The 14,147-nt window shown below is 41.0% G+C and overlaps 2 protein-coding genes across 7 annotated transcripts in view; one reads left to right on the top strand and one right to left on the bottom strand.

Moving 5' to 3' along the window:
- The window catches only part of CRACD (capping protein inhibiting regulator of actin dynamics), a 256,557-nt gene extending 250,776 nt beyond the window's left edge, over window positions 1-5,781 (top strand). Inside the window, exons 6-9 of one of the 2 annotated variants that reach the window (XM_088021157.1) lie at window positions 167-357; window positions 946-1,108; window positions 2,850-3,006; window positions 3,192-5,781. In XM_088021157.1, coding sequence (XP_087877283.1) covers window positions 167-357; window positions 946-1,108; window positions 2,850-3,006; window positions 3,192-3,285 — 605 coding nt within the window. In that variant the 3' untranslated portion in view covers window positions 3,286-5,781. Of the gene's footprint in view, window positions 1-166; window positions 358-945; window positions 1,109-2,849 lie in introns of both variants that reach the window. The other variant, XM_088021156.1, reaches the window with a different exon arrangement.
- AASDH (aminoadipate-semialdehyde dehydrogenase) overlaps window positions 1,822-14,147 on the bottom strand; it is a 42,114-nt gene continuing 29,788 nt past the window's right edge. For 4 of the 5 annotated variants that reach the window (XM_028100543.2, XM_028100542.2, XM_028100545.2 and 1 more), the window contains exons 12-15: window positions 12,623-12,786; window positions 11,058-11,180; window positions 10,455-10,586; window positions 8,524-9,013 (exon numbers count right to left, since the gene is read on the bottom strand). In XM_028100543.2, coding sequence (XP_027956344.1) covers window positions 8,624-9,013; window positions 10,455-10,586; window positions 11,058-11,180; window positions 12,623-12,786 — 809 coding nt within the window. In that variant the 3' untranslated portion in view covers window positions 8,524-8,623. Of the gene's footprint in view, window positions 4,762-8,226; window positions 8,342-8,523; window positions 9,014-10,454; window positions 10,587-11,057; window positions 11,181-12,622; window positions 12,787-14,147 lie in introns of those variants that run through there. The other variant, XR_003608698.2, reaches the window with a different exon arrangement.

Genomic DNA, 14,147 nt, shown 5'->3' with positions numbered 1-14,147 from the left:
GTGGCTCAATCGGTTAAGCATCTGCCTTCAGCTCAGGTCATGATCCCAGGGTCCTGGGATTGAGCCCCACATCGGGCTCTCTGTTCAGGATGGGAGTCTGCTTCTCTCAAATGAATAAATAAAATCTTTAAAAGACATCACAATACCACAATCTCTTTTTCCACAGAAAAGCCGGTTCTTCAGAGCAGGCACTCTTTAGATGGCTCCAAACTTGCGGAGAAAGTTGAAACGGTGCAACCACTGTGGATAACATTAGCACTGCAGAAGCAGAAGGGGTTTCGAGAGCAGCAAGCAACTCGAGAGGAGAAGAAGCAAGCCAGGGAGGCCAAACAGGCCGAAAAGCTCTCCAAAGAGAACGTGAGTCACTAGGTCTTCAGCTTTAACTTTGCCTTCCTTGAATTTGGCTCTCTTTTAGGTCACAAGGATTTAAAAAAAAAAAAAAAAAAAAAGCTAGCTAGGAGTGGTGGAGAATACTTAGGTTTATAGCGATAAATAAACTGATCACCATTAAACCAGGGAAGTATGTTCAGTTAGTAATTTTCTTTGGTTTCCTTATTCTCTTAGGTTAACCTGACTTGGTAGAATCCGTGACGACTAGCAGCAATCCATGCGCATAGCAGTTACACGGGAAATAGGGAAATAGAGTGATTGTATTTGAGTAGGGAGTTGGGAGGAAAATCAGGAGTCTTGCTCTGTGACCCTGATTTTATGGTCTGTTCGATGGTCCTCTCTTTGGAAAGTGGGTTTCCCTCTGAGACCTTTGAGCTGAGCTGCTCCACGGCTGGGGGTTACGGTTGGCCCCACATTGCTCCCACGTGCAGTCCCCACTGCTCCTTCAGGAGCAGAGGTTGGGGGCCGGCACGCAGAAGGCCCCACGGCCTTGCACGGTCAGTCTTTCCATGTCCTTCAGTTGATAAGACATGTGCCCTGACTCTGTCCACCCAGGTCAGTGTCAGCCCACAGCCTGGAAGCAGCAGCGTGAGCAGGGCGGGGTCCCTGCACAAGCCCACCACCCAGCCGGAAGAGAAGAAGCCAGAGACGGCAGCGTCCAGGCTTGAGCGCAGAGAACAGCTGAAAAAGGCCAACACCCTTCCTACATCTGTGACAGGTAGGGAGAGCAGGTCCACGCCTGGTCTCGCAGCTGCTTTCCGTCCTTGAGTGTGACCACAAGGTCAGCACACGCGGCCCTCTAGGGCCCAGGCTGCCTCACAACCCCGCACGTCCACCCTTTGAGAAAACTCATCTGATAAAGCCCACCGGGACTTCCCACCATCAGTGATGTGATGGTAAATGGCTAACAGTCACCCTTCAGGGAGTGGGGAGACCTGGGATTTGTAGCATTTGACAGTTTTCATGGGGTAAATCCCACTGTGGCCAGTTTCAAGCTCCCAGTGTGCTATCAACCGGTCCGATCACTTCCTCCGTGTTGAACGAGCCCTCTCCATGCCCCACTGCCTCTAGTCCCAGCAACATGAGGTTCACCAACTTCCTCCTACGAGGGAGACTGGAGACCGTGAGAATCATCTCAAGAAAGGAAGAGGCGAGATTATAATAGGATTTGGGGGAAAGGGTGAAGTTTAGGTAAAATTTAAGTGGAATGGGGTTTTGATGGAGGAGCAGGAGTTGTATATAAAAGGGGTTGACTTCAAACCTGAGATCAAGAGTAGACTCAGGGTCCTGTTTCCAGGCAAAAGTGGGACGGTCTCTACTCACTGGTGGGATTTCAAATAGCAAGTTTCTGACCAGCAGGACTTTAGAGCAAGGTTTTTCAGCTGAGTCCTTTATGAAACACTGCTGTTAATATATTCATGACACAAAAAAGACATTTTTAAAAGATTCTTTATTCTGTTAAAGTGATCCTGTAATGTTTCCAACTATTTCCTTGTTACAAATCACTTGAAGGATGGATAGGAGTTGGAACAAGCTTCCTCCCAGGGGTTAGCAGGGTGTCTGTTTTCCCTTCTGGGCAACCTGTGCCCTAGAGGGCACCCACCCTGGAGACCTAGGCTGTTTTATGCCTTTGTTACCTGCTAGCTTGGGTATGGAAATGTAAAGAGGTCTCGCCCTTAAAGCCCTATATGCTATTTTGGTGAGGAGAACAACAACTATATTTTAAAACCACTTCGGAGCACTATGTGATTTCTCAAGAACCTTCATGGGCGTAATTTCATATGATCTTACACCCGAGACTTGAGGGTTCTAACCCTATGTGTGTCTGAGAGAGCATTCTTTCAAAATAAAATTCCAAAGTCAGAGATCATACCTTTCTCTGCCTGACTTCTGTGGCCATGCCCAGAGAGTGGCTCCAGCTCACTGAAGCAAACCTTTGTTCTGATGTATTTGTCTTTTCCATCAGTATTTCCTGAGTTCTGTTCATGTGTAGGCCATTGCCACGGGTACTAAATAGGACGCAGATAAGTCCAGATTCCTCATCTTAAGAAGCCTCTAAGGTCTGGTACAGAAAGAATTGGGGGGGCAAGCCTGAACGTGGTGAGGGCTGGCAGGAGCCGGGGCCTTGGGCAGGGGGCACCCTGGGCCTGCCTGGTGGAGAAGGGTTAAGGACTGCTGGTTTGATGTTTTTCTTCATGGAACTGACTGGTTGGATAACTAGAACCACAGCATTTACCTTTTATTTCTTACCATGTAGGCATAGCTTCTGTGCATAAAAAATTAGGCTTCTGCACTGTAATTCTGTATGCAGTAGTTCTGATCACATCGCTTTCTTTCCCTAATTCTCACCAAAGATGCCCAATGTTTCACCGGGGTTTCCCTTCTGAATCTTGCACTCCTAATACATCAGAATGCGGCTCTGACTCACTCTTATCCTTTTCCTTCAAAACGCAATCCAGTGGAGATCTCGGATTCAGCCCCTGCCGCGCCGCTGGTGAAAGAAGTCACAAAGAGGTTCTCAACCCCAGATGCTGCCCCCGTGTCAACAGAACCAGCCTGGCTGGCTTTGGCCAAAAGGAAAGCCAAGGCCTGGAGCGACTGTCCACAGATCATTAAGTAGAGTGACTTTTATCCACTCCTACTGCCAGTTACTGGCTCTTCTCTTGCCCTTGTTATTTATTTTTTATATGAGGTAAAGAAACCATGCTAGGGAAAAGCAGCATGTTTTATAGGCTCTAAAATAATGTTCAGAAACTGAATCGGTGGCATTTCTTGTAAAGAGTGTATTTGTACAATCCTAGGTCCTGGTACCTTGAGCTCTTCCTCGTTCTCAAGAGAAAGTTCCATCCGAGGGACCACATGAAGCAAAATCTCCAAACTAAGAACTTTTCATAAGAGCCTACCACGCCCCTTCCACAGCCCTTCCACACATACACGCCTACACACCATTTAGAACAGGACGTTTGCTAATCTTTGTAATGACTTTTTGATTCTCCAGCTTCTTTTATCTAGAACATTTACCCTACCATATGTTTGGTGGTTTCTTTCCTTTTCTACAGTAATGGCGAAAGAAGGGGTCATACAGACAGAAACAAGACGCCCGTTCTCCTGAATGCATTGAGTAACTGGGAATCCTAACAGTCTGGCTGCCAACTCTGCCCACGTCTGCTTTTCTGAATCCTTCCTGATCTGAAACCATAACACAGAAAGTGAATCTATTCACACTTCCACCACACTGATGTCCGACAGGTCCTGTCATACCAGTACTCTCCTTCAGGACGTGCTAAACATTTGGCCTAGTTGGCTCCTAGGGAACATTTTTATTTAGGATCATGAAGAAAGGAAGCCACAGATTCTCTTCCCAGCTCTGAGAATTCCCGACCTAGTGCAGTTGTTCTTAAGATGTCCTGGCCCCATCCCCTGCCTTCCAAATTCAATCCTGTGAGTCTGGGCCAGGAAGGTCTATTCTGGCAAAACTCTTCAGACCAATTCTGATACATCCCAAAGGAGAACCTTGGGATACACTGCTTCCAGGGTAATCTAGCTTTTAAAACTCTGAAGGGGAGGCTCATTTTACCCAAAGAAGTGAAAGGAAAAATTAAAAAACTATTCCCCCAAACCAGACATTTACTACAAGATAGGGGAGGCTACTGACATTGAAGGTCTCTGAATATTCCCTTAGGTCTTTAGGGAAAATTTAACAGGAAGCCAAGATTTGGAGCCTGTGTACTAAGGACTTCTGTGGAAAGTTTCTTTACCATAATCGAGTAATTCATATTTAGAGTCAAATGTTCAATAGCATTTGTAATTTTGAGCATTCACCTTGCTACCTTTGAAAACATCTCCGAGTCTTAAGTGGCCTTGCTACTCAAACCGTGTGGTCCAAAGAAGGCACATGGCAATTCACAAGCATGAAGCACAGGCCTACCAGCCAACCCACACATTGCCAGTACTGACTTTATATTTCATGGTGTTGGCATATTCTCCTTTTCTGAGATTCTGACTCCATAATAGAAGTATACATCCTTTGCCCAGTGCATGGGGAACTGCATTCCTTTTCCCTCTCCTGCAAAAACACATCTTACCAGTATCCATCATCATTTTCCTCTATGCGGAGCTCATCTGACAGGCAATGTATTGTTGCTTTTCTGCCATTCGCCACAGAGAAGGCATTTTCTTGTCTGGAAACCATGGCTCAGCCTCCTGGTTAGTGGCACATACAGTCACACGGACGGTTGTACTCCTGCAAGCTGGACTTAATAGTCTATATACTGGGTCTTCCAGCTATTAAGAATCTGTAACGAATTTTCTTTTGTTCCTGTGGGAAGCAGTTAATATTCCACTGCGTGTTTTCCACACTGGTGTTCATTCCTAAACCAAACATGTAGGCATTTGTCAGTTTTCAGTGATTTCATTACTAACAACACACTTTTTAATGGGAATCTTTCCACCTAGAGCCCTGGTATTATAGTGCTACGATAATTCTTAGCTTTTTCTTTCATCCTGTCAGCTCTGGATAATACCCCAGTAAGGGTGGAGAACAGGGGCAGCAGTCAGGTCACTGATGAAGAATCCTAGATGAGCCCACCGCTCCTGGCTCACGGAGCACTGAGCACATAGGAAGTAGGAGAAGATACCTCAGTTACAAAGTTTCTCTTAAAGTCTCCAAAAGTAAAAGAGGACGCTGCGGACAGCACGGTTGGTCGCAGCACTCCCAGCAACTTTTAAAGGGTACATGTTTAGTATTTCATGTAAAATAACTCCAAATTTGCACTAAATACCAATGAAGTGTTATTTTGCTTTAGTTGTGTTGCAATCTTTTCTGATCAACAAACTATGGGGGAAATTCTGTAAAAAGACTTTTTTTTAAATGAATAATTGCGATGTTAAATTTTTTTTTTTAACTTAAACATACACTTCTCTTGGCAAAGGTAACAGATTAATCTCTGTTCATAAACATATATATATAAAATGAGCTTTTTGTTTACTTTTTTAATTTTTCAAGTGCAATTCTTACACATTAAGTTATTTTAGCCAGTTATCAGCAAATTATAGTATGTATTGTCTCTTCTTGTGACATTTAGTTTAATTGCTTATTTTAAAGCAGAAACATTAGTTACAAGTGTCTTGCCATATTTTTACCAATAATAAAATTAAGTAGAAACGATGGAAAATAGTGTGATTTTAATATTATTTTGAGATTTTTGGTTTTGGTATAAAGATTTAATGTAAAATGTCCACTATTGAAGGAAAGTGATCTTTCAATAAAAAATACCTATGAGATCTTCAGCATTGACGTAATTTCCTTTTCAAGTTGAAGTTTTTGCCAATTTCAATGACCATCTAAAAGCAAGCTCATATTTACATAACTTTTGTTGAGAAAGAAACATTTAAAGGCATTTTATGTGCTACCTTCTATTTTTACTAGATGTCATAAAGTAATGAGTAGGGGCAAATAAAATGTTTATCTCAATCCTAAATTGGAATTGAATGGTCTGCATCTCAGAGAAAATACCACCACACAGCCTCCTTACTCCACATGTGAGCTGTAGAACCCAGCGATGGCTGGGGCTGAAAGCCTGTGGGAAAGGCAGTTTCCGGCTCCACGCCAGACCTGCTGACTCACAGGCCTACACACCAGGGCACAATGAGTGAGGTGAGTGAGGCCCTCATACCTTGGGTGCCACAAAACCGATTAAGATACTGTTCTATTATTTTTTTTTAATAAAAATTAGTACTTGGGGCACTTGGCTAGCTCAGTTGGTAGAGCATGTGACTCAATCTCGGGATCGCTTAGTTCAAGCCCCATGTTGGGCTTAGAGATTACTTAATAAAATATAAATTAGTACAAATTCCACTGTGAATACCAAAATTTTAAATAAAGACAGGGGTATTACTGATTTGTCTTTGTGCCTCAGGATCCATACGGCTTAGTAAAGCACTCTTTCAGCCCTCTCAATTAGAATGTGCATTTTATTTTAGCAAGAGCTGCAGGTGGTTAATACACGTTAAGATTTAAACAGCACTGATCTAAAACTTGGCAGAAGATGCGCTCTTCTTTTAGCCAGTCTGTACCTCAGTCCCCTTTCTAGGTTTGGGGAAATCTCCCAGCTCATGGGTCTTGCCCTCCCCTCCCACCACCCCAGATGAAATGCCTGATACATGCTTTGCTGTACTCTCTCACGGGCACGGAACCTGTTTCACTTGAAACTGGAAGAGACTGCATTTATCTCCCAATTCAACTCTGTGTGGAAGTCTGGCAGTGGCGGGGAACGGTGTCTAGTGTTAGTAGAGCATTTAGAGCTTCAAGGACAGCAGCTTGTGTCTTCCCCAGGCCAAAGTCATGGTGATTTCAGGCATAATTGTTCCTGGCTGTAGAGCTCTAGCCCTGTCCCAATTTTCTAAGCTATTCAATATTCTTTTTTAAAAATTCTTTTCTGCTTAGGGGCGCCTGGGTGGGTCAGTTGAGCGTCTGCCTTCGGCTCAGGTCATGATCCCAGGGTCCTGGGATCGAGTCCCGCATCAGGCTCCCTGCTCAGTGGGGAGTCTGCTTCTCCCTCTCCCCCTCGCTTGTGCTCGCTCTCTCAAAATCCTAAAAAAAAAAAATTCTTTTCTGCTTAAAATAGCCCAAGTTGATTTCTATAGCTTGCAGCTAAGAATTCTGGCATGTTTGATATTTGGGACTTTACTGAAGAATAAATGGACAAATGAAATTGATAACATAGTATCAATTTTCTAGTAGAGAGGAAGGGAAGGTAAATAGGAAACATTTTTGTTACTTTAAGTGCTTTAGCACAAGTGTCTGATGTAATTATGCCCTAAATAGTTACTACTACCACTAGTGGCTAAATTCCTAATATTCTAGAAAAAAAAAAAAAAACTGCTTTATTACCTGAACTAGATCATGAAATTTCAAAGAAAACTGAGACATCTGTCCATCGATTTGAGTAATTTAAGTGATGTGGGAAAGAAGAACACGTAACTTCTGTTCCAGTAATCTTCACTACTACCACCCAAAACTTACTACCCTAATATACTACCCTAAAACTTAGTGGCTTGAAACAACTGCCATTTTATTATTTCTCAGGATCCTGTGAGTGAGGAATTAAACGTCTGGCATCAGGATAGCCTGAAAAGCTGGGGGTTGGCTGGGATGCCGAAGGCAAATGTGTGTGGCTTCACCTGTCCCTGTGATCTGGCTTTCTCAGGTTTTATAGCACAGTGTCAGGGCCCCTCCCTTCCCACATGCCTTTCCATCTGGCCGCCAGATTTTAGGTGGCAGCTCAGGCATCCCATGAAAGCAGAAGCTGCCAGGACTTCTTAAAGCTTAGGCTCAGAAGTGACAATAGTGTCACCTCCACTGCACTCTATTGGCTAAAGCAAACCACGGACTAAGTCCAAGTACAAGAGAATGAGGATGCAGAAAGGGCATAGCTCCCTGGAGGAGGTACAGTTCACTAGGGGCAACTTCGTGCCAGGCAAATGCAGCTATGAGCGAAGTGCTCTGGGACTGGAGAAGCAGCTCCAGCCCCAAACCATACATATTATGAGAAATCAGGATACTTAAGAGTATATAGGGTTTTTTCCCTTCCTGGTTTTCTTTGTGTTCCCTTCCACCAAGCCAGTGAACAAAAAGAGACCTACAACCACAAAATCTAATTGAGAAACAGAGGTACAAAAATATTCACTAACTTTTGTGTATCAAAAAATTGAAAAAAGAGGGTAAATCAACTTAAAACTCTACTATGAGAAGAGACAGATCTATAGATATAATACTGGTATTTTGTTCATTTAAAAATACTAAATAAGAAACCTAATTTGACAAAAAGATCCTACCTTTGAGAACCTTTTGTTACGAATCTCACCGTAAATAGGTAAATGGTGCATAACATCATGGACTAAGTTTTTAACCCACCAGGTATATTCTGATCTTCTTTTTCACAGAAGTCTTCTATGAAAAAGAAAAAAGAAAAAAAAAAAAAAAACCCAAAGTAGAATATCTGTAGCCTAATTCAAAGAAATTAAAAGAAAGTGGTACTAAATAAATTGATCTTTTTTGTCCTATAATACCTTTTAAAAGCATTTGTTGCTCCTACAGGAAGTAAAATATGATCGTTCTCCAATAAAGACAAGTTTCTTAGGCAAAATATAATCTTTAATATAAAATAAGACTATCCAAATGCTCTATAATATTTTCAGATGTCTCAGATAATCCAATAAGGACTGAACTTGATTATATTTGATAGCCACCCAACAAATCCAGACAATAAACATAATTATTTCTGCATCCAATAAGAAGCATTGATTCCCAGACCACAGGAGAAGAGAAAACTTCCCCAGGAAGTTCATATACACTTTGCAATTGTCCACTCTTAGATTCCAAGATCCACAGTTTCCCATCAGTAGATGCTGCTGCCAGCAACATTTCATTGTTACCTTCTTGGTAATGGAAAGCAAACGGTGTTGCATACACCTGTGAAGTAGTTTCAAATTTCCACTGGAGGTGACCTTTCATATTACAACAGTAGATAAAGCAATCATGGGAACCAAAAAATATTTCTTGCTCTGATGCTGAGGCACATGGGGATGAAAAGATTGGTTCACGGGTAGAGAACTGCCAAACCTGAAGGATGATAAAGACAAAAATAATTCATTCATCTAATGTCAATTCTCCTGTATAGTGAAGCTCTGTTCTTAACACAAATGTAAGCGGTGAAGGCTACTGAACTACACACACACACAGGAAATAATGGCTTCTTCTGAAAAGCATTCTCAAATTAGACTTCTGTCCCAGGGGTAAAGTCTAGAACAAAATACAATGGAGTCTTATTACATGAGTCACTGCTATGCACAACAGAATGAAATAAAATTAATTTTGAACCCCATTCAAGGAGGAGCTACTACTACTATGTTTAGAGATGCAAAGTGAAAGACAAAACTGCACTCAGTTTTCAATGTATCTAATTAAAAACTGTACCTTATTCTATTCTCCCAATTGTAAGGAAAAAGAAGTGGGCTGAAAGGAAGAGTTTCTGTGCAAGAATTGAAATGAAAAGTTTAAACAAAAAGCTAGGAGTTGTGGGTTTGCCCTGTGGATATAGACTATCTGCTTATTTTAAAGCTACCACAGACAAACCTGTCAGCCAATATTTTGAAGAAAAGACAAGGAGGCCTAAGTGAAGTGAAGACCATGTTTGCAAATGCACAGTAACAGCAGCATAAGAAAAACAAAATGAAGTCAGTGGACATCTTCACAAAATAGGATTTGTACTCCTAATTCTGTCCCTCACTTGGACAAAATCACTTTCATCTTTCTATGGTTCATCCAAAAAAAAAAAAAAATTGCCTCTTCTTCCTTCTTAGGAATCTAAGGTGAGAATATATTCAAACTATTTTACAAATAAAATAGTAAGTGAACTATTATAATAAAAGATTTCATCACAAAGTAATTGTCGCACAGCAAGAGGAAGTGCTAGGCTATGAGGGCTGAAAGTAGAATGAAAAGCACCAGAATCCACTTGGCCATGAATGGGCTAACTCAGGTTGGAACTTGTGCGCTCAAGACCACCAACCCCCAGATCACACACCCAGCACCAGCTGTGCTAGCAGTGACCGTGGCCTGTGGATACACAAGTGGAGATGATGCTCCCAACAAAAAAGATCTCATGCTGCCCAGAAGAAGCCTCCCTGCCGATCATGAAGTTGCAGATGGGACGTCCATTCAATGCAATTTGGGTTATGCAACCTATTTCCATTTTCATAGAAAAAGCAGGGGCTTCTTTAAATGTTCAAAACCTCAACAGAAGTTATAATAAAATTGGCTAAAAGCTGGTAAAGGTTTTAAAATTAGAGGAGGGCATGGCACAAGTAGAACAATGCTTGAGTAGACTCTTCAATCTACTATCCCATCATGCAAAAATTAAGAAACCCACTGTTTGACAGTTAAAATCAAACTAGTTTTCAACACTGAGTTGAATGATGATGTTTATAAAATTTTACTTTAGTTGTCACCAACTATCATGACTTGGAGAAAGATACATAAAATAGAACCAGAAATTTTTCACCTGTTCTCCAAAGTGAGTAAAGCAGAGTAAATTCCCATCCACACAGCCAATACAAACATACTGCAGGCAACACCGTGGAGAAGAAAACAGTGGTTTTCCACAGGAATGTTTCCAAACTCTGTTCCCAGTAGCCTGCCATGGGCAAAAAGCAATTCACAGCATTTAAGTCATTCTACTAATCAATTACCCTTTATAAAACAAACATATATCTCCCAGAGGCAAAGCTATAAACATCAGAATAAGCTATAATGGTATGCTGATGTCATAAATGAAGCTAGTACATATACCCAGCTATAAAATTAGTGCTCTTTATGAGAGCTGAGATAAAAACTTACAATAAAACCAGGAAATAATTAGTATATAAGATCTATCCTCAAACCATTCTAAGTTCGAATATCATTGAGAAAATTCTGCCAACTTAAAAAACATAAAAGACACACACACAGAACTTCTATTTTCTCATCTTTCTAGACTTCATGTCAATCATTTTTAATGAGTTCTGGTTCAGTAAGAGCTCGGCTATATCTAATTAAAAACTTTCAAATTGCAAAAATAAAACATTTAAAAAATAGATAATAAAATCAATACATATTTTATGCCTACAGGATTTATAGCCAATAAATGTCCTCCCAGTGTAGCCACATATAAATGTTGTGGAATCAGGCTCAAACAAGGGGAAGAAAAGACCGTTCCTCCACATTTTAACTTCCAAACACACTTCTTTTTCTGCAAATAAGAGAGCAAATTAATTGGTTTCTGTTGGTGGTTAATAAATCTACATGTCCTAATCCTCGTGATACATCTATTTAGTTAATGTAGCTTTTTATTCTTAGTATAAAAGTAATATAGGCTACTTGTAGAGATTTAAGTTAGTATAAAGAAGACAAGGTCCACCCAGAGACAACCACTGTTAATAGTTTAGCATTTTCCCTTTTGATCTTTTTGGGACATACACAATATAGTTGAGATCATTCTGAATATATACTTGGTATCTAATTTTTTTTTAAGATTTTATTTATTTGAGAGAGACAGAAAGAGAACAAGCAGGGAGGAGGAGCAGAGGGAGAGAGAGAAGCAAACTCCCCACTGAGCAGGGAGCCCAACGGTGGGGCTCAATCCCAGGATCCTGGGACCATGACCTGGCTGAAGGCAGACGCTTAACTGACTGAGCCATCCAGGCCCCCTACTTGGTATCTACTTTAGCTCACTTATTTGGTAAAATTCTTCAGATATTACTTTAACGCATAATATCCCATTTGAAGATAAAATAATTTATCACTGAAAATTGTTTAGAACTAATTTCCTGGTATTATGAACAACTTAGGAATAGACATCTTGGTGTAAATACATGTCCATGTCTCTGGTTTGCCAGGATAGAAAAATTTTACTTAATCAAAGGATATGAGGGGCACCTGCATGGCTCAGTCAGTTAAGCGTCTGCCTTTGGCTCAGGTCATGATCTCAGGGTCTTGGGATCAGCCGGGAGCCTGCTTCTCCCTCTGCCCCTCCCCCTGGCTTGCACTGTCAAATAAATGAATAAAATCTAAAAAAAAAGGGGGGGTATGAAAGTTACCTGTGGCCAATCTGTTTTCCTCAGAGGCTTCACTAGTTACAACCTCCCCCTACTCTCACCAGCATTTACCATACCATTCTGATCTAATACTGTTTCTTCATTACATAGTTTTAAATTTTCATTCCTTTGATTATTAAAGGTATGAAACATTTAAATATATTTACTAGGCATTTCTTCTTTGGGGTCTTTTATGTTTATATCTCTTGTTTTTTTTCTATCTGGGTCTTTATAATTTGTTTTTGTTCTTTATTTCCATTTATTCTTATCAATTATTCTTAACCATCACATTTGCTTCAAATTATTTCCCCAACTTATCAGGTCTTACTGATATTTTCCTTTGTGACTCTTTTCTATTGTCAAGACAGTATTCTAAGTTCTTTATATTTAAGAACTCTGAGTAGCAAATTTATTTGTGAAAATCTGGTTAGGAAGTTAAAAATGTCTTCAGATATTAAGACTGTTAATTAACTCATTCTTCCCAGACCACAATGCTAAACTTAGGGAATAGTTAATATCTGCTCCCTTAGTCAAGAGCACCTGACAGTTTCACACTCTTCTAAGCTTATGATAAGAAACTGATGAGGTGAGTTCTTACATAAATATCCAATGCATATGCATGCTGGTCGTGAGATCCAATGTAAAGGAGTCCTGTGGTTGGATCCACGGTTGCTGAGCTTTTGACAGCATCCTCAGTAGGAAACATCCAGTATTTTTCTCCACTATTACTTTTCAGAACATAGACTAATCCATTATAACAGCCTGTTGGGAAACAAAATAGAAAAGATGAGATTTAAATATGTCATTGGAAAATAATTCTTTAGCCTAAATCATGACAATTTATATTTGATGCTCTTCACGTGTACATCTGTGTTCAGCTCAGATTTAAATTTCAGCAATGTAAAGCAGAAACCAAACAGTAACCACTTATAAAAAATACTTATTTAGTAGGTATACCTTATTTTGTTTAAAGTACCCTAAAGTGCTTCACTACTGAGAAAACACTCTCCACTGCAGTGGAGAGAGGCTTTGACAGACCCAGAATCAAATCTCTTCATGGCCATCCTGGGGAAATTACCCAGCATCACTGAGCCTCAGATTATTTTTCTGCGGCATGTGGATACATCTACTCCTTAATGCGATAATTAAGATAATATGGATAAGTACCCAGTGCATAGAAGGTGTTCAAGAAATGCTAACGTTAACAATAGCCAGCCTTCACTGAGCTTTTACCTTGTGAAGTGTTCTGAGAATTTTACATCTATTAATTCATGGAATCCTCCCAGTGAGGCAAGTGCTATTATATTTGCATTTTACAGATGACAAAAGGAAGCACAGAGAGCTTAAGTTACTAGGGTAAAACTATCCAGCTGACGTGGCAGAGCGAGGACTGAATCCAAGAAGTCAAGCTCCAGAGCCCATGTACTTTACTACAGCAAGACTGCTTCTCCCAAACTGCTGCAATGAATGGGAGGCTAGGGCAGCAGTCCCTAACTCCGGGCAGCCAGAGTAACCCAGGGGGAAGCAGGAATGCTCAAAACCTACAAAGTGAAGATCACTCAAGTTCCCTGCAGTGCGTGTGAATCAGGGGAAGTTGACTTTGGGCACTGGCCCACCATTCTCTCCTCGGCTCTGCCTATGCTTATTACCACAGCTGCTCACTTAAGGCCCAATTCCAGAATAACTGTGGTGCTGTTTTCTTTCGAGCAGTTACTACTTAGTAGCAAGAAAGTGGTCTGCTTAGTGATGGTGAAGAGAAATGTCCTACACAGTGCAGTACCCCACGACTCAGCTGGGTAATGAAAAATTTCTTTCAGTTCAGTTCATTTCCAGAAGGAAATCTTTGTGACGTTGGGTTTGGCAAAAATTTCTTGGATAGAACATCAAAAGCATGGTCCATAAAAGAAAATAAATGACAAACTGGACTTCATTAAAATTAAGAACTTTGGGCGCCTGGATGGCTCAATTGGTTAAGCAACTGCCTTCGGCTCAGGTCATGATCCTGGAGTCCCGGGATCGAGTCCCACATCGGGCTCCCTGCTCAGTGGGGAGTCTGCTTCTCCCTCTGACCCTCTTCCCTCTCGTGCTCTCTCTCATTCTCTCTCTCAAATAAATAAAATAAA

This window comes from Eumetopias jubatus, unplaced genomic scaffold (assembly GCF_037043125.1).
Source record: "Eumetopias jubatus isolate StellerSeaLion01/CBP00866 unplaced genomic scaffold, mEumJub1_p1.0 scaffold_2, whole genome shotgun sequence".
Classification (NCBI taxonomy): Eukaryota; Metazoa; Chordata; class Mammalia; order Carnivora; family Otariidae; genus Eumetopias; species Eumetopias jubatus.
The sequence above is the reverse complement of the archived record's forward strand: the minus strand, read 5'-3'. Positions and strand labels throughout refer to the sequence as shown.